Raw genomic sequence first — 27,314 nt, forward strand, 5'->3', positions numbered from 1 at the left:
TCATTTCATATCATTTTAATCCATCGTTATTCAATATGATATCAGAAAAAAGGAACAGCAGGGACGCAGGCCTCTTGCTCTTATACTGCGGCTATAATTTCTCCCGAAAATAACACTATAAGTATGAGGAGACAATTGAACACATTCGTTTCACAATTTAATCACGATTCTGTATTGAATACAGTATAAAATCAGAAACGAAGAAAAACAGCGACGCTGACACCTTGCTCTTACTGTAACTGGAATTTCTCCCAAAACACTATAAGTACTACGATACAGTTTATATGCAGCACATTCTCTTCACAACTGAAACACTGCTCTGTATTAAATATAAACTTGGTAGTCCAAGCAATAAAAACATTGCCACAGAACCGCTAACAGGAAGTCACACAGACACTAAGGGAATTTGTCCAAAAACAGCTTTTCATTTCATACATTGATTTCGAAATTGAATAACTCTTCTGTCGTAAATAAGAAATCTGTACTAAAAACAAAGACAGACAGATAACAGAATGCAAAAGGTGCCAGACACTCACATACTACTTCAAACCCTATACACAATTTCACAATTGAACAACTATTGAACAACTATTCTCTATTAAATATAAAATACAAAGTATACATGTTTATATACAGCACCAACTGGTGAGGGACTGTCCCCCACCATTATTATAATTAGTTAACTTTGTAATTGATAATCAGAAAACAATACCGCGCAATTATCATAATTCTTAATGATTGATTGCAAATCAAATATGATGCCCATCCATAATATCTACTATATCTCTTTCCTAGAGCACATTATGAGATGTCAATAATCTGACATAGCAAAGAGTTTAAATGAAACATTATTTCATTAAAAAAAAAAATTAAAAACAGCCTCCATCCAAACTTTAGCGTCTACATGCCAGCTGTTCTTCCTACTTAGCACCATCTGTAGGTCCGACCTCCTCATCTCCCATCACCTCAACACCCTCCTCCTCTTTCTGTTGACGCCGTTAGATTTCCCCCTGGTAGTACATACTACTGGACTATTATTGCTAAAGCCAGCGTTATGTAACACAAACACAGGCTGCTATAACAACGGCTGAGCCGTGCTCAGGTTACTGACCACCCGCGCCCACCCCAGCTCACCCCCTGCTGTGTTTTGGGACACGTACGAGGCAGTTTGTAGTCACTCCATAGGGGTCCGTCAGCCCCTGCTGTGGCAACCTCGGTCCACTCCATCATCCAAAACACAGCCTTCGTCGCAAGGTCGCCGGCATTTGCTAATGTGAGGCACACACACATACAAAATGCGTGCAAACATGTTGAAGTGACACGGTTATTCGTGGAAAGTGCGAGTCACTCACCGAGATGCCACCGGTTACATAATGAATGCTTTTGGTTACAACTATGGATTTTGAAGAGCTGTCAAGTGGGAAATGATGGCTGGGCACAGTTTGATGATATCCAATTCAAAAGTTATGATATTTTCATAACATAAGCCGTGGAATAAATATATTCAGTGGCAGGCCGCACGTTTGTTACCTGGCCCCTCAGTGGGGACTTAATCCATCTCATAATACCACCACTATCACATTGCAAGTACTAGAAACAATTGATACTGGGGACAGTACCGAGGACCGTTCGGTATGCTCTGCACGGGACAATACGCCCTTATGGACAGTTTTTTTGGGGTTTGGCAATTCATTGTTCATTGATGTGTGTGTGTGTGCGCGCGAGCCTGTTGCGCATTCACCCACACACAGTCGTAACTGTATCCAGCTTCAAAGTGCAGTATAATGTAAAACCACTATTAGCACAAGTGGTGGATTTGAGACCAAATTTTGAAGAAGCACTGGCTTCATTCAAATCTCTGGTGCGGATTAATTTCACTTTTGATTATAAATATAACGAAGAGGGAGAGAAACTGTTGAAAAGTGTTTACAAACATTTTACCGTGTGAAACATTGCTTGCCTTATAATACATCCCATACTTTTTAAGGAAACACAAGCAATATGACCAAGGTTCTGTTTGCATACTTATATAACGCTTGCTTGACACACAACAGTTGAGCGACACCAAAAGGTAACCTAAGCGAAACAACAAGTGTCAATTGAGAATGCTTTTGAACTCACCTATCGTGGCACTTAGGATAAACGGCATTATTAAAGATTTGCTACTATTTTTTGTGGTCGAAGATGTGTGGTTTGTTCGCCTAATGAAAATGTTCAACCCATGTTATGTTGTGCCCAGCATTTTGATTCCCTTACCGAATTAGGTGTGGGTTAATTGCAAAGTGGGTTTCAGGCATGATCAATCGAGCTATAATCCAGCTGTTACACAAGTACTGTTTGTCTTTTTTCGTTTCATTTGAACATTTTTGTATGTTTTATTTTTTATCTTTTACACTATTCCATTGTCACGTGTATACAATTATTCAAGGAATAAAAGCCAGTTTAGGCGGCACAGTGGACGACTGTTCAGCACATCTGCCTCACAGTTCTTAGAACCCGGGTTCAAATCCGGCCTCGCCTGTGTGGAGTTTGTATGTTCTCCCCGTACCTGCGTGGGTTTTCTCCGGGTACTCCGGTTTCCTCCCACATCCCAAAAACATGCATGGAAGGTTAATTGAAGACTCTAAATTGCCCGTGCCCGCAAATGGTTGTTTTTTTAGATGTGCCCTGCGATTGGCTGGCGACCAGTTCAAGGTGTACCCCACGTCTCGCCCACAGTTAGCTGGGATAGGCTCCAGCATGCCCGCGACCCTAGTGAGGATAAGCGGTACGGAAAATAAATTAATGAATAAAAGGAAGTTTACTATTCAAAAGTTGTGTTTAGAGCATCACAATTGTCAATGTAGCTGGGATAGGCTCCAGCACTCCCGCGACCCTTGTGCGTATAAGCGGCTCAGAAAATGGATGGATGGATGGATGGATGAATTGTCAATGTTATTTAGTTTTTCAAAAACAATTGCCTTTTTACCCCTTTATTTTTTTCTTTTTACCCCCCATATGTTATGTATAGCAGTGATTCTTATGTGGTGCCACTAGTGGTACACATACTTTCTCTAGTGGTACGTGAAAGAATCACTGGGCAAGTACTACGGCTCAGATGTACGAGGGGCAGTCAAAAGGTAATGAGCCCAATAAAATTTAACCTACTAATAATTGAATTTTATTTTCTGAAATGTTTACAGTTTGTAGTTTAAATACTTGTTTAACGCTTTTTTTAAAGTTTTGTTTCAGCCTGTCCTCTTACTGTCAGCCATTTTGGAAATGAGGTCATTGCTGGATGCCCGTCAGAGGCAGAGAGTTGTGACTGAATTTCTTGCTTTGAAAGGGGAACCACCACTAAACATTTTCAAAAGGTTACAATATATGGGGAAGCTGCAATAGGCAACAGCATAGTCAAAAAGTGGGTGTCCAGGATCAAAGCTTAAGAACAAGAGCCTGCTTTGAGTGACCTCTGTGACTAGCCAAGGATCGGCAGACCATTTCCAGCAGTTAATCCTGGGAATAGTGCTAGGGTTTAGGAACTGATCAGAGAAGATCAGAGAGTCACCATTGATGCCAACACCATCATGTGTCATCATTGATAATCATAAACCTAACCATATAAAGTACACATTTTTTAAAATGTTTAGTGGTGACTCCCCTTCTAAAGCAAGTGGAAGTGTACTCATACTTAGCAAATATGCATCTTATTGTGTAACTTAAAGCAACAAATTTGTCGAATAGATAATATATTACTGGCACTTGGTTATAGTTTTAGAAGATGTGTTTCAAATATTTTGGGAGACATTTTTAATTTAATGTGAAAATACAGTACATTCAAAAATGTTGTTTTCTTCTAAAATCTAGTATAACATTGCATTTATCTTCAAATAAGATATTACTTTTGGGGATGCAAGAACACTAAAATAGTGCAGTGCCTTAGAAGAGGTTGGGGATTGCTGATTTAGACATGAGCTGATTCAAATGCCAACAAGAGGATATCAAGAGTTATATTTTTCCAATTAATTTGAGAATACCCACATTGTTTGGATGAAATGATGGCTGGGGAAAATAAAGTTTGGCTTTGTGACATAACACAACACCTGTCACAATGGCCTTTTGTGACAGCGATAATCGCCTGCATTTTTGGGGTTTATCTCCACGAGATTAATATTTCCAAAGCAGTGTCACTGTGCATTAGCATACTATCTTTTTGCACAGGTCACGCTGCAGTGTTTTCTTCTGTCGTTCTTCTCCGTGGATACCTGAAGGGATAAGAGAGACACATGCAGGTTAAAAGGGGAACATGGGAACACGCATGACAGCTGTTCCTGTGTTGTTTTTATCTATGGGGCTTACGATATAGTATTTATGGATCCACAGACAAATGACTGTGCGCATACAGTTAGTCCGAGGATGCCTCTATGTGGATGGCTCATGCTACAACACAACCCGTCACACGTAGGACTGCTCAGTATCGCTCACAATGAGTAGGTAGATAGTCAGCATGCCTGCATGTGTGAAAAAGACAACACTGTGTAATGCACCTCCACCAAGGTTAAACTGTCACCAAAAAAAAAATAAAAATTTAGTATTGTTTGGGGTGTCTGGCGTTTTCTGCAATTAGTATTGTGCGCTCTGACATGAACGAGGCAGCCGATGGCAGTGAATGACCTTTAAGGCAAAAAGATAAGGGATCTCATTTAACATAATTCCTGGATCAGACTACAAGACAAATGTGGTCTTTTACAATTGCACTATGTCACAGTACTACCATAAAATCTTGCCGTATTTTGGTTAGACAGTGGCAACACTACACAACATGTATTCTGATACCACCGTATCCCGTCTTTTACGATCACTGGGCTTTACCTTGTTAAATCAAACATTGTCGGAGAAGCAGATTGAGAAAATGTATCACCGCTCAACGAGACCGGGTACACCCGTTACCATGGTGACGACAACAACAACGTAACGCACCAATGTATTGTGTCGGGGGGAAAAGGAACAAAATCAGGAAAAACACGCAGTGGTCGGGAGAGGACGTTCATTCAAGGATTGCTTGAGCTATGTTCACGTACTTTTAATAGAATACGGCTCGCAAGCAGGCAACAAACCGTTATGTAGCTTAGCAAGCTAATGCTAGCACTAACGGTTGTTATATGTAAAGATGCCGGCGTTCTGTCGAATCATGCTCTAAAGCTTTGGTAAACATTGGTTTGTGCGTGTGAATAAATGTTGAGGTTGTTGACAACAACAAGCACGGGAGGGTTAGGGCTAACCTTGGAAGTGCAAAAAGAGAAACTATTGTGCCATATTTTTGTGCATCAATTTGCGGTGTAAACTGCACGCCATCATACTGTTTCAAGTATACATTATTACATTGTTATAATTTCATTACAGTATACAGTATTTTGTATACATATATATACATTGTTGTTTGGGTCATATAGAAATGTGTTTCTCAAACTTTTTTTTTTTTTTTTTTTTTACACCAAATACCACCTAAAAAAAATACTCTGCTCTCCAAGTTCCAACCCTAACCCTGTTGACCAACATTAAAATAGGTTTTAATATTATTGTAAGTCACTCACTGCAACATTATGCACAGTTTGAACATAAACACAGTGCTAAAATATAGGAAAATTTAAAACAAAAGTGGGTGACTGGTTAGCACATCGGCCTCACAGTTCTGAGGACCCGGGTTCAAAACTGTGTGGAGTTTGCATGTTCTCCCCATGCCTGTGCAGGTTTTCTCCAGGTACTCCGGTTTCCTCCTACATCACAAAAACTCTGAATTGCCCTTAGGTCTGAATGTGAGTGTGAATGATTGTTTGTTTCTATGTGCCCTGCGATTGGCTGGCGACCGGTTCAGGGTATACCCCGCCTCTCGCCCGAAGATAGCTTGGATAGGCTCCAGCACGCCCGCGACCCTAGTGAGGATAAACGGTATGGAAAATGGATGGATGGATGTACCCAAATAATAACTTAAAAGCAAACACTTCTTAAACATTAAATGCAGGAATTGCACATAAAAGTTAAATACAACTGAACTGTGTTTAGGCAGTGATTCTTTCGCATACCACAAGAGGGGGCCATTAGTACCATTTGTGGTACTAGTACCTCATTGTGAGAATCACTGATTTAGAAAATCCAAATATATTTTTTAAATATGTCAAAATTTTTACACTAATGACAAATATAACATTTTCTATACACTAGTACAACCCACAACACAATAATATACATATTAATTCCTTCTTACCAGTATAAAATTAGGTACAATAGAATAGAATAGAAATAAATTTAATAGAATAACCCTACTTGTACTATTTCTACTTACTTCTAATCTATTGCTATTTCTAGTACCTTCAATACTATTTATCTGGCAACAATTTCTATTACCGTACTTCTGTCACTACTATATACAGTGGACCCCCATTATTCATAGGGGATAAGGACCGGGCCAGACCACAAATAGTGAAAATCTGTTGATAATTGATGCCCATTATACAGTAATTGCATTGAAAAAATGCCAACCTAAAAAAAAAATCTTGAATAAGCGGGGATCAACCGCTATGAAGTGTACCCCCCAAAAAAGAAGGAAAAAAATGAAAAAAAGAATAAATGGGAAAAAATTACACAAAATAAATTTGAAAGAAATTGGGGGAAAAAATTTACTTGTACCACTAGCACTATTAACGATAAGTTAGACTACTTATTTTACTACTTCTACTACTATTTGCACTTTTACTAATACTTTCTATTACAGCAATAATATTTCTATGACTGCAATTTCTACTACTTTTACCAACACTACTATTTCGACTGCTAGTTCTACTACTACAATTTGGAGATAGATAGATAGATAGATAGATAGATAGATAGATAGATAGATAGATAGATAGATAGATAGATAGATAGATAGATAGATAGATAGACAGACAGACAGACATGGACGCAATAACATGACAGTTGATGGAAGTTGTTCTCAATTATATAAGAATTCCGTTAAACAACTGTGTCTGTATCTACATCTTGTCGTTTGTGTAGTTTATTGACGTTGTTGTAAGTGATGTGAAGTAAGAACGTACGTACTTGCCTTCTCGGCTGTGAGCGTATGCGCGCGTGAGGAAAACAAAGGTGGCGGGAGGTGGGGGTGCGGCTGTCGTCTGGAGCGGAAGCGGAAACTCGGCCATCTCCTCCTCCTGGCTTGTGTGTTCAGGATACACCAGGGTCAGTCCACACGATCCCATTGGGATATTCTCTCGTTCCCAATGTGGCCCACCTTTTGTTTTTTCATGTGACCGCGTCACACTCGGCCGTGCTCCGAAAGCCGGACATGCCCCCCGCAGTTCAATCTCGAGCCGTTTCGCAGTCCTACTGGCCAACTAACATCAGCTAGCCTGGCTAGCTAATCTCTCCTAGCTGCAAGCAAGCAAGTGATACCTTTGACCACTCACTGGTAGGTAACGAACACTCATTTTTATCACCCGTTGTGGTTGAATGTTATCAAGAGGGCTTAGCTGCATGTTTGAATATAAGTCTGAGCTTGTTCGTGCTAAGACATCGGGTCGCTTGTTTATACTTTACCCAGACTCCCAACTCAAAGCTTTGGGGCAAAGTACTAGCCAACTGCTTCGACTAGCTCAGGTACACAACGGACGGGACAGTTAAAAATACATTGGAATGTATTAAAGATATTCATTTGTAGAGTGTTTGACTGGTGTAGCCGTCCGGGCTTATCAGGCTTTAGCTGAGTTAGCACGTCAAATGCTAAGTTGGTAGGCGTGTCGGGCAGGCTACTTTACTGGATGGAGGCTGCTCCTTATCAAATTTGCGTCTTCCAACATTTCGTTGTATCTGCACCACACAATGACAAGAAAGGCTTTCTATTCTCAACTGACCTTTGTGGTTTCACTTCGTTAAGTGTAGCGAGGATCTGTTGATATTGTTTCGGTGGCACATTCCCCTCTTAACAAGCCTTTTATTTATACAGCGCCAATTTAGAACAGAAGTTACCTCAAGGCACACGGGCAGGTCAAGAACCAAACTCCTCAGACATTGTGTATACAGTTGAACCTTGGTTGTCGTGATGAATCCTTTCCAAAAAGCCTGACAGAACCCAAATCGCATGAAAACCGAAGCAATATTTCCCGTAGGAAATGATGTACATCCATCTGTTTCAGGCACCCAATAATATCGCAAGAAACAAGATAATTTACACAGTAACGTACTTGTGAATATGGTGAACAAAAAAAAAACATATATATATATATATATATATATATATAAATACATGATTAAACGCGGCGGCACGGTGGGTGTCTGGTTAGAGCGTCAGCCTCACAGTTCTGAGGACCAGGGTTCAATCCCCGGTCCCGCCTGTGTGGAGTTTGCATGTTTTCCCCGTGCCTGCGTGGGGTTTTCTCCGGGCACTCCGGTTTCCTACCACATCCCAAAACATGCATGGTAGGTTAATTGACACCTCTAAATTGTCCGTAGGTGTGAATGTGAGTGTGAATGGTTGTCTGTTTGTATGTGCCCTGCGATTGGCTGGCAACCAGTTCAGGGTGTACCCCGCCTCCTGCCCGATGATAGCTGGGATAGGCTCCAGCACGCCTGCGACCCTAGTGAGGAGAAGCGGCTCAGAAAATGGATGGATGATTAAACGCAGAGCAATTAAAGTTTGACAACTTATTTTATTATTATTATTTTGGTACTATATTTTTACCCACCCCTACGTTAACATACAGACAAAAAAAAGTATAAATGACCAGTGAAATGGCTAAATGAACAATAAACATTTTACCTTTTCAGAAGACACTTGAGGGGAGATGGAGGAGAGGTTCAGAAGGTTGATCCACCATTTTTGTACTTTGCTATGAGTTCACAAATAAACATTCAAAATGCTCCCGATGAATGCGCAAGGTGACAAATTATTATTATTATAATTCTGTTGTATTGAAGGCAACAGGTGGATACAGAGGTTAATTGGACCTCCTACGATCTTGTAGAAGAGCATCTAATTGTTCTGCCTGTCATTGTATGTCACTGGCATAAATGGGGGGGAGGGTGGAAGTAATTTGTTGTAATGAATAATCATTTTCAGATCAACTAAATGAAATTGTATAGTTTCCCGCTGCACACCTGATGATCTCTCCATACCTGGCCTTCCGCATCATTTTATGTGGCTGACGAAAGATGAAAACTAACCATAAAAATTATAAGAACCAAATGCAGGGGCAATTATGTAATATGAGGAGTTAGTTCTCAACAAAATTTGTGTATTTCAGGTACCCTGTTGGTGAAGTAGGTTCTGTTAAATAAAAAAGGTCTACTCCTTAAGAAAAGGCACAGTGTACAGTGGTTTACACAGTCCTTGTCTCCATACATTTCTTGTGCCATGCACGGATTGGCACGTGACAGTGGATGTCTTCCATATCCTGTAGTTTCACTAAGTCCGTGTATCCGATTCTTTTTTTCAGTAAACCACAATGACACACATTCTGCCTTTTCTTGAGGAGTAGCCAATTTTAAGGCTTTACTTAACAGTACCTATTTCATCAACAGAGCACCAGAAATATACAGATCTGCTAAGCATCAATTGCTTTTCTCGTACATTTAATTGTAAAGAAGCTTTGTGGACACCATATAACTTTCAAGAGAAACACGAGGGAAACCCAGGCTTCAAAAGACATGTACTGTATATTCCCTTATCAGTTGGCTTGTCTGAACTTTGAGACTCAGCACTGGCTAACTGACGCAATGGCTGAGTCCTGGTTTGTTACACAACCCCTTGACTTGTATGTAGGTGTGCAGGTTTAGATATTCTTTTAAAATCAAATGAGCCGGATTGTTGATGCGCACAGTAAGTGATTATTTACGCGGATACGGTTTTCAAGTAGTTTGAATAAACATCTGCGGTTGTATCTATGTTTTGTAGTTCAAACTGTGCACGTTGCTGACACTGTTGTGTCTTGATATAGTCATCAATGTAATAATCCGAGAAGTGCTACAGGAGCTGTGAGATGGTTGACATGTGGGCAGGGCCACTTACTTACTGGCTGACATAGTAGGCAGTTGTGGGTGTGTTGAAGTACGCGCTGTACTTTGAACTCTTGAGTTGGGAAAATGTCCAGTTTTGTGGACCAAGAAAATATATAGAGTGGTAGCTTGACTTAGGTTTGACCTGAACTATTTGAGTTTTTCCAAGTTTTTTGCCGCTCATGCTTTTTTATTTTCTTGAGTTGCAAGCAAAAATTTGTGGTACAAGTGCTAGATGGCGGCAGCGTCCTTCACAACAAGCAGCTGTTTGGCAGATAGTGAACAATTCTTCAAAAACAGACCTGTCAAGCTGTTTATTGCCATGCCCAGTTAAAGTTTACTGGAAAACTAAAAAACAATTACGTTTGTATTTAATCAAACACCACATACCTTTGTCCAAAGTCTTCTAGCTTAATGCTAACACGCAATGAAAACTGCCATAGACGGGCTAACAAAACTAGCATTATTGTCAGTGTTATTAGCCTTTAGCCCTGTAAGACCCACACAAACGTTTAAGCAACTCATGTAGACAGACAATAGAACAATACTCGCAGATAGAGCTGACTGATATGACAAAAAAAATATTTTTTTCATATCGTCCAAGCTCGATTATTATAAAGATATTTTGTTTTAAAAGTGCCAGTTTTAAAGCATCTGTACTGAAAACTGAAGAAGCTAAAGAGTAGTTTAACATTTTATTGGCATGTAATATCCATCCATCCATCCATCCATTTTCTGAGCCGCTTCTCCTCACTAGGGTCGCGGGCGTGCTGGAGCCTATCCCAGCTATCATCGGGCAGGAGGCGGGGTACACCCTGAACTGGTTGCCAGCCAATCGCAGGGCACATACAAACAAACAACCATTCGCACTCACATTCACACCTACGGACAATTTAGAGTCTCCAATTCATGCATGTTTTTGGGATGTGGGGGGAAACCGGAGTGCCCGGAGAAAACCCACGCAGGCACGGGGAGAACATGCAAACTCCACACAGGCGGGGCCGGGGATTGAACCCGGGCCTCAGAACTGTGAGGCTGACGCTCTAACCAGTCGGTCACCATGCCGCCTGACATGTAATAAAGAAAAATAAGAAAGATGAACACAGAAAAATAGTAATTTTATGAGAGGAAAAAAACATTTTGTAAGAATTAAGTCAAAACTTTTCATTGAAAAGTCATTTTACAAAAAGTTGTGATGTGGAAATATGAAAAAGTTACAATATTACAAAAGTTGTAATCGCATGAGAATGAAGTCATAATTTAACAAGACGGTCATAATTTTACAAGAAAATTTAATTATTTCGCATGAATAAAAGTTGCATTCTTTGTGAGAATTTAGCAATTACATTAAGATTCTAGTTTTGGCCACAGTTGCATTTTTCAAAGTTAGTATAGAACAGCTGATTCAAGTTCTATCATTGCTGATTGTGAATTTTACATCAATAAGTCTATTTGCTTACCCAGGCAAATAAAACAAATATTTTCTCTCTGCCCATGAGCTATTAGTTAATTTCAAATCATGTGGTTTTCTTACTGAATATCTGCTTTGTCCTCATTTTATCACGGGCACTTTGGAATCTGCTGCTTTGCCTGTGCGCGTGTGTGTTTGCGCGTTTTTGTGGGTGACTTAGCAGTCAACACCAAGTGACAGTGTCATTTATTTGTATTGTTTGTCATATCTTGCTCTGCGTTCATCTCCCAGCGTCTGTGATTTTGCGATCCAATGTTACCACGGGAAGAACAAAGACGCAGGTCACTGTGAATAAGTGGCGCATCAGAGCGAAAGATCAGCACAAATACCAAGAAGAGAGGCCCTGATTCTTCATTGTTCTTGTGTTACAGGTGTGCATGACCCTGACCTACTCCCTTTATTACGACAACAGATAATGCAAGATTTCCCCAAACCTTTTTGACTGAAGACCCAATTTAGAAATTGTAATTGCTTCGAGGGACCCAAATTCACTATTTTGCATCTTGTTTTGCCATAGCATCGACTTATAAGTAGGGCTGTAATGATACACCAAGGTCACAATTTGATACTTACCACGATTTCTGACCCACTGTTTGATATACGATTCAATTCAGGGAGGTAAAAAAAAAAAAGAGAGCTTGTGATTTAAAAAAAAAAAACTGGACCATTTATTTCGGACACTTAATTATACATGATTGTAAAAAAGATTTATGATAAAATAAGTAATAATAATACAATTAAATAACTAATTATGTAAAAAAAAAAATTCTCTCTAACAAAATAACTATCGTTTAAAATATAACAAGAACTAAACGACACTGTGGAGTTTGGGAAAATAACAATGTAAACATTATGTTAACACCGTAGCAGACTTCCCATCTGTGCTGCAAACCACAAATGAAATAACAAAATAGAGAGGCCTGTAATTTTCATCATAGGTATACCTCAAAAAAACATTTCCCTCATTTTCCCCCTCATTTTTTCCAGAAAATCACCATGTCTGATTTTTAAAGAATGTATTAGCAAATTATGGTGGAAAATTAGTATTTGGTTACCTACAAACAAGCAAGATTTCTGGCTCTTACAGACCTGTAAATTATTCTTTAAGAGGCTCCTCTGTCCTCCACTCGTTACCTGTATTAATGGCACCTGTTTGAACTCGTTATCATTATAAAAGACACCTGTCCACAACCTCAAACAGTCACAGTCCAAACTCCACTATGGCCAAGACCAAAGAGCTGTCAAAGGACACCAGAAACAAAATTGTAGACCTGCACCAATGCTGGGAAGATTGAATCTGCAATAGGTAAGCAGCTTGGTGTGAAGAAATCAACTGTGGGAGCAATTAATAGAAAATCGAAGACATTCAAGACTACTGGTAATCTCCCTCGATCTTGGGCTCCACGCAAGATATCAACCCGTGGGGTCAAAATAATCATAAGAACGGTGAGCAAAAATCACAGAACCACATGGGGGGACCTAGTAAATGACCTGCAGAGAGCTGGGACCAAAGTAACAAAGGCTCCCATCAGTAACACACTACGCCCCCAGGGACTCAAATCGTGCAGTGCCAGACGTGTCCCCCTGCTTAAGCCAGTACATGTCCAGGCTGTCTGAAGTTTGCTTGAGAGCATTTGGAAGATCCAGAAGAGGATTGGGACAATGTCAAATGGTCAGATGAAACCAAAATATAACTTTTTGGTAAAAACTCAACTTGTCGTGTTTGGAGGAGAAAGAATGCTGAGTTGCATCCAAAGAACACCATACGCACTGTGAAGCATGGGGGTGGAAACATCATGCTTTGGGGCTGTTTGAATCAGATTTTTCTGCAAAGGAACCAGGACAAATGATCCGTGTAAAGGAAAGAATAAATGGGCCATGTATCATGAGATTTTGAGTAAAAACCTCCTTCGATCACCAAGGGCATTGAATATGAAATGTGGCTGGGTTTTTCAGAATGACAATGATCCTAAACACACCGCCCGGGCAATGAAGGAATGTTTCCTCCCATATCCCAAAAACATGCGTGGTAGGTTAATTGACAACTCTAAATTGCCCGTAGATGTGATTGTGAGTGTGAATGGTTGTTTGTTTGTATGTGCCCTGTGATTGGCTGGGAACCAGTTCAGGGTGTACCCCGCCTCCTGCCCGATGATAGCTGGGATAGGCTCCAGCACGCCCGCGACCCTAGTGAGGATAAGCGGCTCAGAAAATGGATGGATGGATGTTAAGTTTAAGTTTGGTAGCACTTTGAGGTAATGTGGCTGTATGTAGAGGAGGAGCATGAAGGAGTGATTTTTGATACAGAAACGTTACAGCCTTACTTATAAGGTACATAAACTAATAATTAAAGAACACAACAGTCATGTAATTAACGAAACACAGCTGGATGAAAGGCCTTTTGCAAAGAAAACATGCATCTGCTATCCACCCCCCATTTTCTATATCGCTTGTAAGGCTGAAACAGATAATAATAAATAAATAATTACATTCTTAAAAATGTAAATGCAAAATCTCTGCCTTGAATCTTCGCAGTGATCATTTTTCCACTCTGACTAATGTTAATGCAAACTCACTTATCACATTGTGTAGAAATAAGTTGGCGGTGGTAAGCCAGAAATAATGAGTGTAAAAGACAGAATGCCCAAAGTTTGGGATCATTTCACACTTTAAAGGGTGCGTATTTTGCCAAACCAACCTTTTGTAGTATTTGGGATGTAATATTGTCTCTATGAACTGCTCAGTGTTAAAGATCGTTTCTCGTTTCTAAAAATATTTGATCGCTGTAGCCCTATCAAGTGTACTCATCTGTTTTTTTTTTGTTTTTGTTTTTTCACGACCGCTCATCAGATTTCAACACAGCTCGACGGCCCAACGGTTGCCATGTCGACCTCATCGCTACGGCGACAAGTGAAGAACATCGTTCACAACTATTCAGAGGCTGAAATCAAGGTTATATCTCCTGTTTGTTGGGCAATGATTTCCACCTTCTTCCTTTTTTAAAACTTTTTAAAACACCCACATCCCCTTTTGTGCACATGATTTAAGAGGGCCCACATCATGTCTCCCCGCCGCACCGATGGCACAATGTCTGCTGTAATCTAATATTTATTTGAGGCAATCTTTTTTTCCTCAATCCCCTCATTATATGTATGCTGCATGACCTCACCTAATCACATTAGGCTTTCATTAATTTACCTCCATCTTATTTTCTGATGGTTTGCATTGACGCTCAGAACAGCGAAGACCTTGAATTTGACACAAAATGACTGACAGCAGATGGATCGAACTTCATTGAAATCTGTCCCTCATTTAGGTTAGAGAAGCGACATCCAATGACCCGTGGGGCCCCAGCAGCTCTCTGATGTCAGAGATAGCCGATCTGACCTACAATGTTGTGGCCTTCTCCGAAATCATGAGCATGGTGTGGAAGCGCCTCAATGACCACGGCAAGAACTGGAGACACGTGTACAAGGTGCCTTACTACCATGCTTGAATATTGTTTACAAATATTTTTTTTTGTGCTTATTTAATATTTCCAAAAATATTGGCTTCCCTTCTAAGAGATGTTGTGCCCCAATTATCAGCCATTGTGTCAAATACATTTGAAATTAGAAATTTACATATACTATATGAAAAAATACATGCACTTTTTTTTCTGGCTGTCAGACATGAAGATGAATACAGATTAAACGTTACTGTTTTAGGTCAATTAGATTACCCAAAATATTTCCTAAATACCAGGGGGAAAAAAAAAAAATATATATATATATATATATATATATATATATATATATATATATATATACTTATTACTTTCTTCAAAGTCAGAAATTTGAATGCAGATGATGTCATGTCTTTGGAAGCTTCTGATTGGTTTCTTGACAGCATTTAAGTTAATTAGAGACACCTTTGGATTTATTTGAAGGCACACCAGAAACATATTGCTTATTTATGTAACTTCACGGAAAATTCAAAAGAAATCTCAAATATATATATATATATCATGAAGAGAATTGTGGACATGCACGTGTCATGCTCATCCTTTGGGTGGAATTTCCAGATGCCTGAAGGTACCCCAGTTTATCAGTGATGATACGAAAGTAAAAACACAATGGGAATGTCAAATCATAGTAACGCTCAGGAAAGGAGACTGGTTCTGTTCCCCAGAGATGAATATGCTTTGTCCAAAATGTGCATATCAACCCAAGAACAATAGTAAAAGACCTTGTGGAGATGCTGGCTGAAGCTGGTATGAGCGTCTCATTATCCACAGTGAAACGAGTACCATACCGACATGGGCTAAAAGGCCATTCTACCAGGAAGAAGCAACTGCTCCAAATGAAACATAAGAAACCAGATTACGATTTGCAAATGCAAACAGGGGCCAAGACCTTACTTTTTGGAGATGTGCTGTGGTCTACTGAAACTAAAATTGAACTCTTTGGCCTTAGCATAGTTATGTTGGAATGAAAAAAGGTTATGCTTGCAAGCCTGAGAACACCATCCTAAATGTGAAATATGTGGGGTGGGGGCCAGCATGTTGTGCCACAGTAGGGACTGGTGCACTTCACAAAATAGATGTCGTCATGAAGAAAGAACAGTATGTGGTAATACTGAAGCAACATCTCAAAACATCAGCCAGGAAGCTACAGTAAAGTACAGTAAAGCTTGGGTGCAAATGGGTCTTTCAAAAACACAAAGACCCGAAGCATACTCCCAGACCATGGTTTGCGCTGCCTGTTCGCTACCTTGCCTATGGCTAATTTAACCAGGATGTGGCAACGTGAATATTGCCTAAGTTTGCCACAATGGCAAGTCAAAATTGCCTGCGTCAAAACTCAAAAGCCCTTCCTGATGAAAGTGAGCATGCGCCTTCTGCCTTGTGTGAACTGTGTGAATGTTTTTTACAATGAGATGACAGCTAATGTTAGCCTACTATTTACCACCAGAGATGTAGAATATTATCTTCAACTAAAAAGTTAGAATTTTAAAATTCTATGTAAAGTCCTTAAGATCCTTCTTGAGGATTATCAAATAAGTGAATCAGTTTAACACTTACACTGTAATTGATAAGAACATGAATCAACATTTAATACAGTTTAACATTTGAACCGCTTTTATACTCCCATCTTGGTGATGAAAGTGTCACTTGTTACTCTCCACTTTGTCGCCATACTCGGCTGACACTGACAACAGTGCTACTGCTACTGACAAGAGCATCATTATACAGTATTACATTTTTACAAGGCATGAAGTTGAATAAATAAGTCAATATTCTACTGTGATGGAAGGTTTTCCTTTTTACACTTCAATACTAAAATAAAGATTTGTTATTCATATCAATTCATAACATTTAGGCCTGGCCTACAGGAAAGAGTTGATTATTTTTTGGCTATATCCAATGTCGTATTGGTCATACTAAAGAATCATGCATTTCTTTTAATTAAGAGTATTTTCCCATATCGTTCAGCCCTACTCCTGATTGATGACTAGGTAATTTTAATTGGGCCCACATCATTAAGGATTATCGGCTTCTCAGTGATGAGGACTGGCTAAGTGTGGCTAAAGGTTTAGCCACATAAACACGTGATTTTTTTGGCTAACTACACACAAGTGTGGCTAGGAGATTTTTATTCTATTTAGCCACATTGGATAAGAGGTTTCATGACCAAGCGTCAACCCTCTGCCAGACTGCTTACAAAGTGGCTTACGGATAACAAAGTCAGTGTTTTGGAGTGGCCATCACAGAGCCCTGATCTCAGTCCTATTAAAAATGAATGGGCATACAAGAAAAGGCATGAGTGAGCAAGGTGGCATACAAACCTGGCTCAGTTTTGTATGTATGGGCCAAAATTTCCCCCCAAATATTATCATAAGTTTGTGGAAGGGTATCCAAAATGTATCACACAAGCCATTCAGTTTAAATACAATGGTACCAAATACCAATGAAATGTACTTAAACTTTTGACTTTGAAAGAAAGTAATGAAAAATTGTCAAAAAACAAAACAAACAAACAAATCATTCTCTCCTTATTCTGGCATTTGGCAGATAGAAATAATTCTGGTAATCCAATTTCCCTAAACGGGAAATGTTTCCTGTCAGACAGTGAGAAAAAAGTAGATTTTTATATAGTGTATTTGAACTTCTGGTTTTAACAAACTTACGACGTAGTTTACAGAGTGAGCATACAGAAGCAACAGTTGCTGAGCATTTCAACATTGTAGGAAGAACCTTGTCAAAAAACATTCTGATGTCTGCTAACTTGGGAGACAACTACAGTTAGTGAAAAAGCAGACAAAAAGTTGATTTATTCTATGCAGTACATACAAATAGCACTATAAATCCTTTCCTCAGGTAGGCGCTACCGATCAATGCAAACTAGAACTAGCAGACATTCCAACAGCTTCTTCCCTCTTGCAATCAACTTCTTAAACAGCTAACCTACAATTCCATTGCAACATGCTGCCAATTTTTTTGTCATGAGTTTGTTGTCACATTTCTGTTGGGCCAATTATACATACTTGTGCACTCACTGTAGTAGTCTCGCCACGCTGCACTATTTGCATATCTGTTGTTGACCAATACTGGCCACTCATGCCAGAGTAGCATCTTCCCCACTTGCACACTGATTGAAGAGTATCTGCAACACTTGCACAATCAACATTGTCCCATATTATCGCGGTACTAGTCACTTTAAACTGCATACACTCCTTGGAGTCTCAGCACCCTTTGCACAATGGTCAATGCAATGGACTATTGCTATATTAGTCATTCAAACTACTCTAAGTGCTAGAGGACTCTGCATGTTTTTCCACAATTGTCAAAAAATCAAATATATAAATTTTAAAAATTGTACCGGCATTACCAGATAACTAGCAACCCTTTATTGCACAGTGACTGTTTTTCTCAATGTCTTTATGTCTCAAAAGTGTTCTCTGTCAATTGCCTGTCTGTTGTCGTACTAGAGCGGCTCCACCTACCGGAGACAAATTCCTTGTGTGTTTTTTTTGGACAAACCTGGCAAATAAAGATGATTCTGATAACAGGAGTAGTGTCCAGAAAAACGATACAAAAGAAAGCAGCTGAGATCTACCCTTTAGTTAGGCTGTAACACAAACTGTTTATTCCGCATTTAATTGGTATCTTTCATTCATTCATCTTCCGTTCCGCTTATCCTCGCTAGGGTCGCGGGCGTGCTGGAGTCTATCCCAGCTATCTACGGGCGAGAGGCGGGGGTACACCCTGAACTTTTTTTAACCTATTATGTTCATGTCTGCCAGGCCATGACCCTTATGGAATATCTGATCAAAACGGGTTCTGAGCGGGTCGCCCAGCAGTGCCGAGAGAACATTTACGCAGTCCAGACTCTTAAGGATTTCCAGTACATGGACAGGGACGGCAAAGACCAGGTATGCAGACACATGGCCGCTTATAGATCAGTGTGAGCCTCTGAGCATCCTTGCAAGTGTTCTCATTTCGTGTTTGTGTGTTTGACTGTTTGTCCCCTTCAATACATGGATGAAAGTCAACCGGCGACTGTGGCTTTCCTTGCCCATAAGCAAGGGAATTACAGTACCTGTATTGCGCCATTTTCTCTTTGTTTTGCTCGAGTGGCAGAGTATCGAAGGCTTGCTTGTACAGTACTTTGAATTTTGGCTCACAACGCAAATCAAAATCGACCAAGCAACCACTTGCAATTCAAAAAAACGAAGTTGGGGCACCTGTAAATCAAGGTACAGCTGTATAAGAAGCTTTGGATACATATTTTTGTAATGATTTTTCCAGGGTGTGAATGTGCGTGAGAAAGCCAAACAGCTGGTGACCCTACTGAAAGATGAAGAGAGACTAAGAGAGGAGAGGATCCACGCCCTCAAAACCAAAGAGAAGATGGCACAGACCTCCAGTGGTGAGTCTGTTAGTTTTTGTCCAATCGGTGATCTCACCACTCCACAAACACACTCATCCCTGCATACGTTCATTCACATTGTGTTCCAGCTTCTTCTGCGCCCTCTGCGCCCAACCTGGGGGGCAGCCTGTCGCTGGGTTCTCACTCTGGAGGCGCTGATCCTGAGCAGGCATGGCCGCAGAGCTCTGGAGAGGAGGACCTGCAGCTCCAGCTGGCTTTGGCAATGAGTAAAGAAGAGGCCGAGCAGGTAGGCAACACAAGACAGCCGAACGGAGAAAATAAACTAATGTGAATTTGATTTGCAGTTTCACTCTATGCCATGAAGCGCTGTGTATACAGATGAACATTCAGTGATGTTAAGCGACACGTACACCTAGCCTTGCTCTCACCATGTGACCCCTGACCTCCCCCAGACTAGCAAGGACCCTCTGGAGGACGCAGAGATCCGCTATGCAATCACACTCAGCAAAGAGATGCTCCAAGAGGTTAGGGGCAGTCTGCGTGCCAAGCCGGTTGTGAAGCCATCTTGTCTTTCTGTCAGCTAGAATTTACAGCATTGTCCAATCAAGACGACAAATGTATTATTATTTGTCACGTGTCATTTTAAGACTGCAGTAATACTTTTAGGGGTGCTTTCACACCTATAATTAGCTTTCTTGGGTCCACATCAGTTTGGTCCATTTCTCCCCCGGTCTGGTTTCTTTTGACACAGAAAAAAAAAATGGAGAAAAAAAAAAAAAAAATCCACAAACCAAAATGCATCATAACAAACCACTTGACATAGCTCGTCTTCTCTTTATTGGTCAAGAGAATATGAACAGGGAGTTGGTTTGGTATATGGGCGTGTACATTAAGTCTTATCTGTTTACATGCAACCTGTAATTACATCACTATCACGCAGTAAAGACACCAACTGTTCATTTGCCAGTTGCCAGAGTTCATTTGAAACTGTTCATTTTGATCCATAACTAAAGTTCATTACTGTCACACCTGACCAAACAAACCACACTTAGGGGGAAAGGGGCTAAAGTTTGATTGAAAAGGACCAAGCACACACATATATGTAACTTGTAGGTGGTCATCATGTGTTTAATTATTTAAATCTAATTAATCGTACATTTAATTGTGAAATTTGCATGCTGAATATCTTTTCAATACCATCTTTAACCCTGAGCAGTGTACAAACGTTGATTCTTCTTTCCTCATGCACTGAACTGTGGGCTTAAATTGAAATCCCTCCTACTGACACCTCACTTCTGTTATTTTCCTGTGTTGCTTCCTTATAACACAAAATGTACAGCAGATTTGTTCTTCAGTCCTTAGATAAGATAAAATGGCATTCAAAGATCTGTATATAGTATACGCCAATCCTTTGTTTGGTTAGTTCCATGGCATGTTTCATCCAAAACTGCCCTCCAGTTGATGATTACCCTGCAAAGTGCTGTTCACGTAGGACTTCAAACTGGCAGTCACTTGGGTCAGCATGTGCTTGTTCTTGTGAACAGACGTCATGAGTCTTTTGAAGAAAAAAAAATAATTAAAGAACCTCTGGGCGGCACGGTGGCCGACTGGTTAGAGCGTCAGCCTCACAGTTCTGAGGACCCGGGTTCAATCCCAGGCCTCGCCTGTGTGGAGTTTGCATGTTCTCCCCGTGCCTGCGTGGGTTTTCTCCGGGCACTCCGGTTTCCTCCCACATCCCAAAAACATGCATTAATTGGATACTCTAAATTGCCGTAGGCATGACTGTGAGTGCGAATGGTTGTTTGTTTCTATGTGCCCTGCGATTGGCTGGCAACCAGTTCAGGGTGTACCCCGCCTCCTGCCCGATGACAGCTGGGATAGGCTCCAGCACGCCCGCGACCCTAGAGAGGAGAAGCGGCTCAGAAAATGGATGGATGGAAGAACCTCTGATGTGTGTAGAAGCAATTTGTCGATACTGTATATGAGGTTGATATCCATCTCAACTATTCCTACATAACAGACCTGCAATTGATTTCATTTTACCCTTGGGGCGTTTTCTAAAGCACTCTTGACTCTAAAAGATTCTTATTGTTAATAAGTTATGTATAAGACTTTACTCACGTCACTATGTGTGTGATTGGCAGGAGGAACGACTGCGCAGAGGCGACGATTTGCGACTGCAGATGGCCATCGAAGAGAGCAAGAGGGAGAAGGCGAAGCCAGAAGAGGTGTGTTTATGTTTGTGTCCTTCTCACAGCATCATCTGCTGTCTCCAACTCTGATATACAAGTTGTTCTTGATGGTTGTTTATCTGGTGAATGGGTGAATGTGAGGCTTTGTAAAGCGCTTTGGGCACCATGAGGTTTAGATAAATTACAATCCATTTACCATTTATGTTTGCTGTCTACACGTTTAGTTGGCCGGCAAAAGAATTTTAAAATATCCATCCATTGTCTGTACCGCTTTAGCCTCACAATGGTCGCGGGCGTGCTGGAGCCTATCCCAGGTATCTTTGGGAGAGAGGCGGGTTACACCCCGAACTGGTCGCCAGCAAATCGCAGGGCACAAATAAACAAACAATGTTCATGAGAGGCAAGGCAGCTTTATTTATATAGTGCATTTCATACACAAGGGAACTTAATGTGCTTTACATGATTAAAAAGTAAAAAAAAAAACATTTTTAAAAAGAGCAAAAGACATTTAAAAACAAAGTACAGAAATAAAAAATGCTTAATGCTGCTTAATAACAAATGTTAAAAGAATGTACAGTGCAAGTAAAATATTAAAAAATGCTTTAAGAGAGCTCAATCGTCAGCATGGGAAGAAAAATAAAGAATAGTTTTTAACTGGACTTGAAAACATTCACACTTCGGGCTGACTGTTGGCAACTTATTCCATGTGTGTGCAGCATAAAAGCTAAATGTTGCTTCACCATGTTTGCTTTTAACTCTGGGCTCTACTATCTGACCTGATTCTGTAGATCTTTATATTCCATTTGCATTTCTTTAACATTCAGGACCAAAGCCATTCAATGATTTATAGACCAGTAGCAGAACTTTAAAGTGTATTCTATAGGTTACTGGGAGACTGTTTAAAGACTTTAGAATTGGAGTAATATGCTCTAATCGCTTTATTTGGTCAATACCCGAGCTGCAGTGTTCTGAATGAGCTGTAGCTGTTTAATACTCTTTTCTGGGGGTCCAGTCAGACGACCATTACAATTGTCCAGTGTAATGGAGGTAAAAGCATGGATGAGCTTCTCCTGATCTGCTTGGAACATGCAACCCTTCACTCTGTCTGGATATGTTCTTCAGCTGGTAGAAGGCTAATTTAGTGATTGGTTTGATGTGATTGCTGAAAGTCAGATCCAAATCTATCAGCACAACAAGGTTGTGGACTTGGTCTTTTTGCCTTTTAAAGACAGTGACTCGATTTGTTTACTGACAGCAATCCTCTTTCATTTTACTGCCAAAAACAATTACCTCAGTTTTGTTGTGGTTTAATCAAAGGAAATTTTGGTCCCTGAATTATTTGTTTTAGACAATGACACAACACCTCAATTATACTGTAGTTATCTGGGGACCCTGCTAGATATGTATAACTGTGTGTTACCTGCATTGCTATGATATTCAACATTACCTTTCTGCAAAGGTAGCATATACAGGCTGAACGTAAGGGGTCCAAGGACTCACCCTTGACAAACTCTATATGTCATTGCTATTCAATTCTATTCAAAACTTCCAATGCTTATGAAATACCGCCTTTCCTCAAAGTACAGTGCTGTGAAAAAGTACTGGCCCCTTTCTCAAATTCTTATATTTTTGCAGTTTCCCCTTTAAGATCATCAAAATAAATGTAAATATCAGACAAATATAAGCCAAATTATCTTAAAATGCTGTTTTAAATGGTGGTTTCATTTATTATGGAAAAAAAATCTATGCAAAGCAGATCCTTTCTTTCTCCATACTTTGGCCTTTCCATCACTTTGGTAGAGGTTAATCTTGGTCTCATTAGTCCGTAAAACGTTTGTGGCTCATCTCTGTACTACTTTGCAAAATCCAATCTGGCCTTCCAATTCTTTTTCCTCATGAGTGGTTTGCGTCTTGTGGTATGGCCTGTATATTGCTTCTCTCGAAGTCTTCTTCGAACAGTGGATTGTGATACCTTCACTTCTGCCCTTTGGAGGTTGGCAGTGATGTCACTGACTGTTGTCTTTGGGCGTTTCTTCACAGCTCTCACAATGTTTCTGTCATCACCTGCTGTTGATAACCTTGGCCGACCTGTTCTATGTCTGTTGCTCAGTACACCAGTAGTTTCTTTCTTTTTTAGGACATTCCAAATTGTTGTATTGGCTATGCCCAATGTTTGTGCAATCTGATCTGATCAATATTCCCTCTTTTCAGCTTCAAAATGGTTTGGTCTTCATGTTTGCTTAAGAGCAAATGCAGTTGTCACAGGTGAAAGCCAAAACAAGCACTATCTAATGTTTAAGCAATCAATCTAAAAGGCAACACCTGAGCAACTAGAAACACCCATCATTCACATTCCAATACTTTTGCTCACTTGAAAAGTGGGTGGGTTCAAACAAAATGTGCTTTATCCTGAGTTTATATATACATACAATTGGGCAAAAAAGTATTTAGTCAGCCACCAAATGTGCAATTTCTCACACTTAAAAAGATGAGAGAGGTCCGTCATTTTCATTATAGGTATACCTCACCTATGAGAGACAAAATGAGAAAAGAAAATTCTGATTTATGAAGAATTTATTAGCAAATTATGGTGGAAAATAAGAATTTGGTCAATAACAAAATTTCTTCTCAATACTTTATATACCCTTTGTTGGCAATGACAGAGGTCAAATGTTTTCTGTAAGTCTTCACAAGGTTTTCACACATTATATTTTCATATATATGAATATATATTTAAAAAATCTTGTTTTAAAGTTATATTGTTGGGCAATATTTGAATTTGCATATTCCTATTTTATATTTTGGTGCTTTTGACATTCATTTATTCAAAAAAAACTGACTGAAGTAATAATTTGGAAGGTTACTCTTTACGTTTGCAAAAAAGAATAGGTAATTAATAGATCTGAAGTTCACACATGAACCAAACAAAACAAAGATCAGCCTTGAGGAGGGATTTAAATTCAAAATCGAATCTAAACAAAAACAGATTAATATGTTGCATATTATATGGCAATGAATATACTGTCTTAATAATATTGATGAAGATTCCATGCTACTTTCTTTGCTTGACAGAGTGCTCTAATGGAGCTGAGTGCTGCGGACCCCTGGGGGACCCCTGCTGCCGCCGTCCCGGCGGCCGTGGGCTCCGCTGGCCCCTCCCCTCCGCCAACCCTTCCCATTGCCACTTCGGGCCCGTGGGGCGCGACCGCCACAGACCCATGGGGGGTGGCATCGCCTGCTTCCCCAACCAGCGCCGACCCCTGGGGCGGAGGGGCGCCGCCGCCATCTGTAGCTCATCCTCCCGACCCCTGGGGAGAGACGTCCAACAGAGTTAACAACGTGGACCCCTGGGGAAGCTCAGGTAGGCAACACCGACTTTGCTCACCATCCCTGTCATGACCACACAGCACCCATGTTGTTAGCATGCTGCCATTTCTTCTCATTGACTCACATGCTTTCAGGTTAATGTGGAGGAAAGCATGCTTGTTAAATTCATTCTCCTTATGTGTCAAAAGCAGGATGTAAATCCTCGTTTCTACTGAGGATTGACTGGCTGTTTCCTCAAGCAGAGTGCTTTCATGTTTTTATGCATGAAACTGCAACCTGCGCAAAGATGAGAATAGGCAAAATGGCTGACCGCCAGTGTCAGATGAGAGCCTCTGTTTAGGAAACCAGCTCCCTGCTTCCTCCTTACTGTGGATTTGTACCAGGGCTGGGCGATATGGTGTTAACATAAAGTCTCAGATTTCTTTGTGAAGTTTACAGTAAAAGCAAACGACAATGATTATTATTCAAAACAAATTTTGTGGGTTTTTTTCTTCGTGGGATTTGCTTTATTTGTCCTGATACCAAACAAATGTAAGTCCCCCCCCCCCCGCGGCCTTAACTTAAGTTAACTTCCGCAGAAATACATTATTTTACAGGCATTAAGAAAATTAGTGCCTTGGAAAAAAAAATAAAAATCTCAGTTTGTCAATACATACTGTATATCGTCAATGTTGGGCAGAATCCTTGCATCTCCAAAATCCCTACTAAAAAACGCCATCATGCTTGAGTTACCAAAGTCCGCATCGTTCAAGTTGGTATTATACTTAGGGTTTGGCATCGTTTGAATTTGAGCGATTCCGGTTCCAAACGATTCTTGATTCTGATTATTTTATTGGGCTGGGTCAAAAAATTTGCATGGGTTTAAATAAAGGTTGTCCAAATTATGAACATCCATTTTCTTAGCAGCCCGCAGCATAGACTAAAATGAACATTAGACTCGAGGTTCTTTATAACCAGTATCAATATCAAACCTATGAACTAAAAGGAAACGTGTGTGGAACTAATCCAATTGACTTAATATTCATGAATTTATGTTTCAGCTGAAAGTTAAATTTAGCATTGTTAAAATGGTTATTTAGGACTGTGTCATCACGTCAAATGGTTTAAATGTGCAAACTTTAACTTGACTTCCTGTTTTAAGCTTGTAGCCTTTTATTTTGAAGGGTACGCACCGGAACTCAGCATTTTGGCACGGAAAGTAACTTCACATGGCACCGGTGATTTTATTTATTTGTATTTTTCACTGAAGCTCCGCGTGGTGTGGGCTGAAGCTCGGAGCGCGTCAGACGCTGCACATCGTGAAAGCCTCCTTTGCACAATATAATCTTATTCCAAGTGTTGCACTGAGGCAACTGGTCATTATTTAAAAAAAAAAGTTAAGACACATTTGTTAGCCGCCACCGTTGGGCACAAGCATGTCTTCGTTCTTCTTTGTTGCTTTTCGCCGCTTTTCTTTGCTTTTCGCCACTTCTTCTTCGTGGTGGGCGGACTGTAGGCATCGAAACTGGGAACCGAAATGTTTTAATTTGGACGGTTCCTGGAGAACTGGAACGTTAGTCCCGGCTCCAATCAGTTCTCGATTCTCGATGCCCAACCCTAATTATACCTCATATTGCTATAATATAATGTTGCACACCCATATCAGCACAACACCACCCCAAAATCATGTTCAATCGCCAATTTAATTCACACGAAAGTGGCAAATTTCTTACACTGTGATAAATTAAAATGGTACGGGCACGTCATCTCTGCCACCCATGCACATCGTCTGAGTTTGCACTGTACCCTAGACCGAGAAAAGGCTTTAGTACATCGGCATACATTAATCTGCACGTACATTTACCTTTGTGGCGGATGCCGTTCCCTCTACAACGAAGCATTACAACTGTTAATTTTTAACAAAACATTAGTACTCAAATGTATCAAACCTGTTTTTACTCCATTGTCTAAAAATAACAGACTTAATCTTGAGGAGACATAATGCCACGAGGCTCCCGTGGAGTAAGGAAGAAGTGGTGTTAGATGACAGTTGAAGTGGCCGAGAGAGTTAATATTTGCTCTCAAGCTATTTTCAGCATTTTTGGTTAATAACAAAACAACAGACGACATGGGGAAAGACCGATCGTATTGATTTAGGGAAAAAATGTAGTTTTGGTTTCCTCCCGCCTGCGACGATATGTAGACACAATCTTTAATAAATGAACAATTTAAATGTTCAACATTTTAATATCATAAAATGAGTCACCACACTGCTTGGATTGATTGGGCCCAATGTCTGTTTACTGCAATCCCTCCAGTTCTCTCTTATTTTTTTCTCAGGTAGAGTTGTACAACTGAGTCAGGGCAAACTCTGCAAAATAGTTGCAGTTTGGAAGTCAACATTTTCCAACATATCAACAAATCACTGCTTTTGAAATGTATTAAATC

The 27,314-nt window shown here is 40.2% G+C and overlaps 1 protein-coding gene and 1 long non-coding RNA gene across 5 annotated transcripts in view; one reads left to right on the forward strand and one right to left on the reverse strand.

The window, feature by feature from the left end:
- On the reverse strand, positions 1-7,152 carry LOC133479231 (uncharacterized). 2 transcript variants are annotated; one of them, XR_009788877.1, is made up of 3 exons: positions 7,078-7,152; positions 4,339-4,490; positions 1-4,244 (listed from the first exon to the last, which is right to left on the reverse strand). It is a non-coding gene; the product is annotated as an uncharacterized LOC133479231 (long non-coding RNA). The 2 variants fall into 2 exon arrangements; XR_009788878.1 differs by lacking the exon at positions 4,339-4,490 and having other exon boundaries at positions 7,078-7,144.
- Positions 7,142-27,314, forward strand: part of epn1a (epsin 1a) — a 24,369-nt gene continuing 4,196 nt past the window's right edge. The window contains exons 1-9 of one of the 3 annotated variants that reach the window (XM_061775886.1): positions 7,142-7,444; positions 14,348-14,449; positions 14,814-14,972; positions 18,782-18,910; positions 19,287-19,407; positions 19,497-19,654; positions 19,821-19,892; positions 21,513-21,596; positions 24,633-24,921. In XM_061775886.1, the coding sequence (XP_061631870.1) occupies positions 14,381-14,449; positions 14,814-14,972; positions 18,782-18,910; positions 19,287-19,407; positions 19,497-19,654; positions 19,821-19,892; positions 21,513-21,596; positions 24,633-24,921 (1,081 nt within the window). In that variant the 5' untranslated portion in view covers positions 7,142-7,444; positions 14,348-14,380. The remainder of the gene's footprint in view (positions 7,445-14,347; positions 14,450-14,813; positions 14,973-18,781; positions 18,911-19,286; positions 19,408-19,496; positions 19,655-19,820; positions 19,893-21,512; positions 21,597-24,632; positions 24,922-27,314) is intronic. The other 2 variants (XM_061775884.1, XM_061775885.1) reach the window with 2 other exon arrangements.

The sequence above is a fragment of the Phyllopteryx taeniolatus genome, chromosome 6 (assembly GCF_024500385.1).
Source record: "Phyllopteryx taeniolatus isolate TA_2022b chromosome 6, UOR_Ptae_1.2, whole genome shotgun sequence".
Classification (NCBI taxonomy): Eukaryota; Metazoa; Chordata; class Actinopteri; order Syngnathiformes; family Syngnathidae; genus Phyllopteryx; species Phyllopteryx taeniolatus.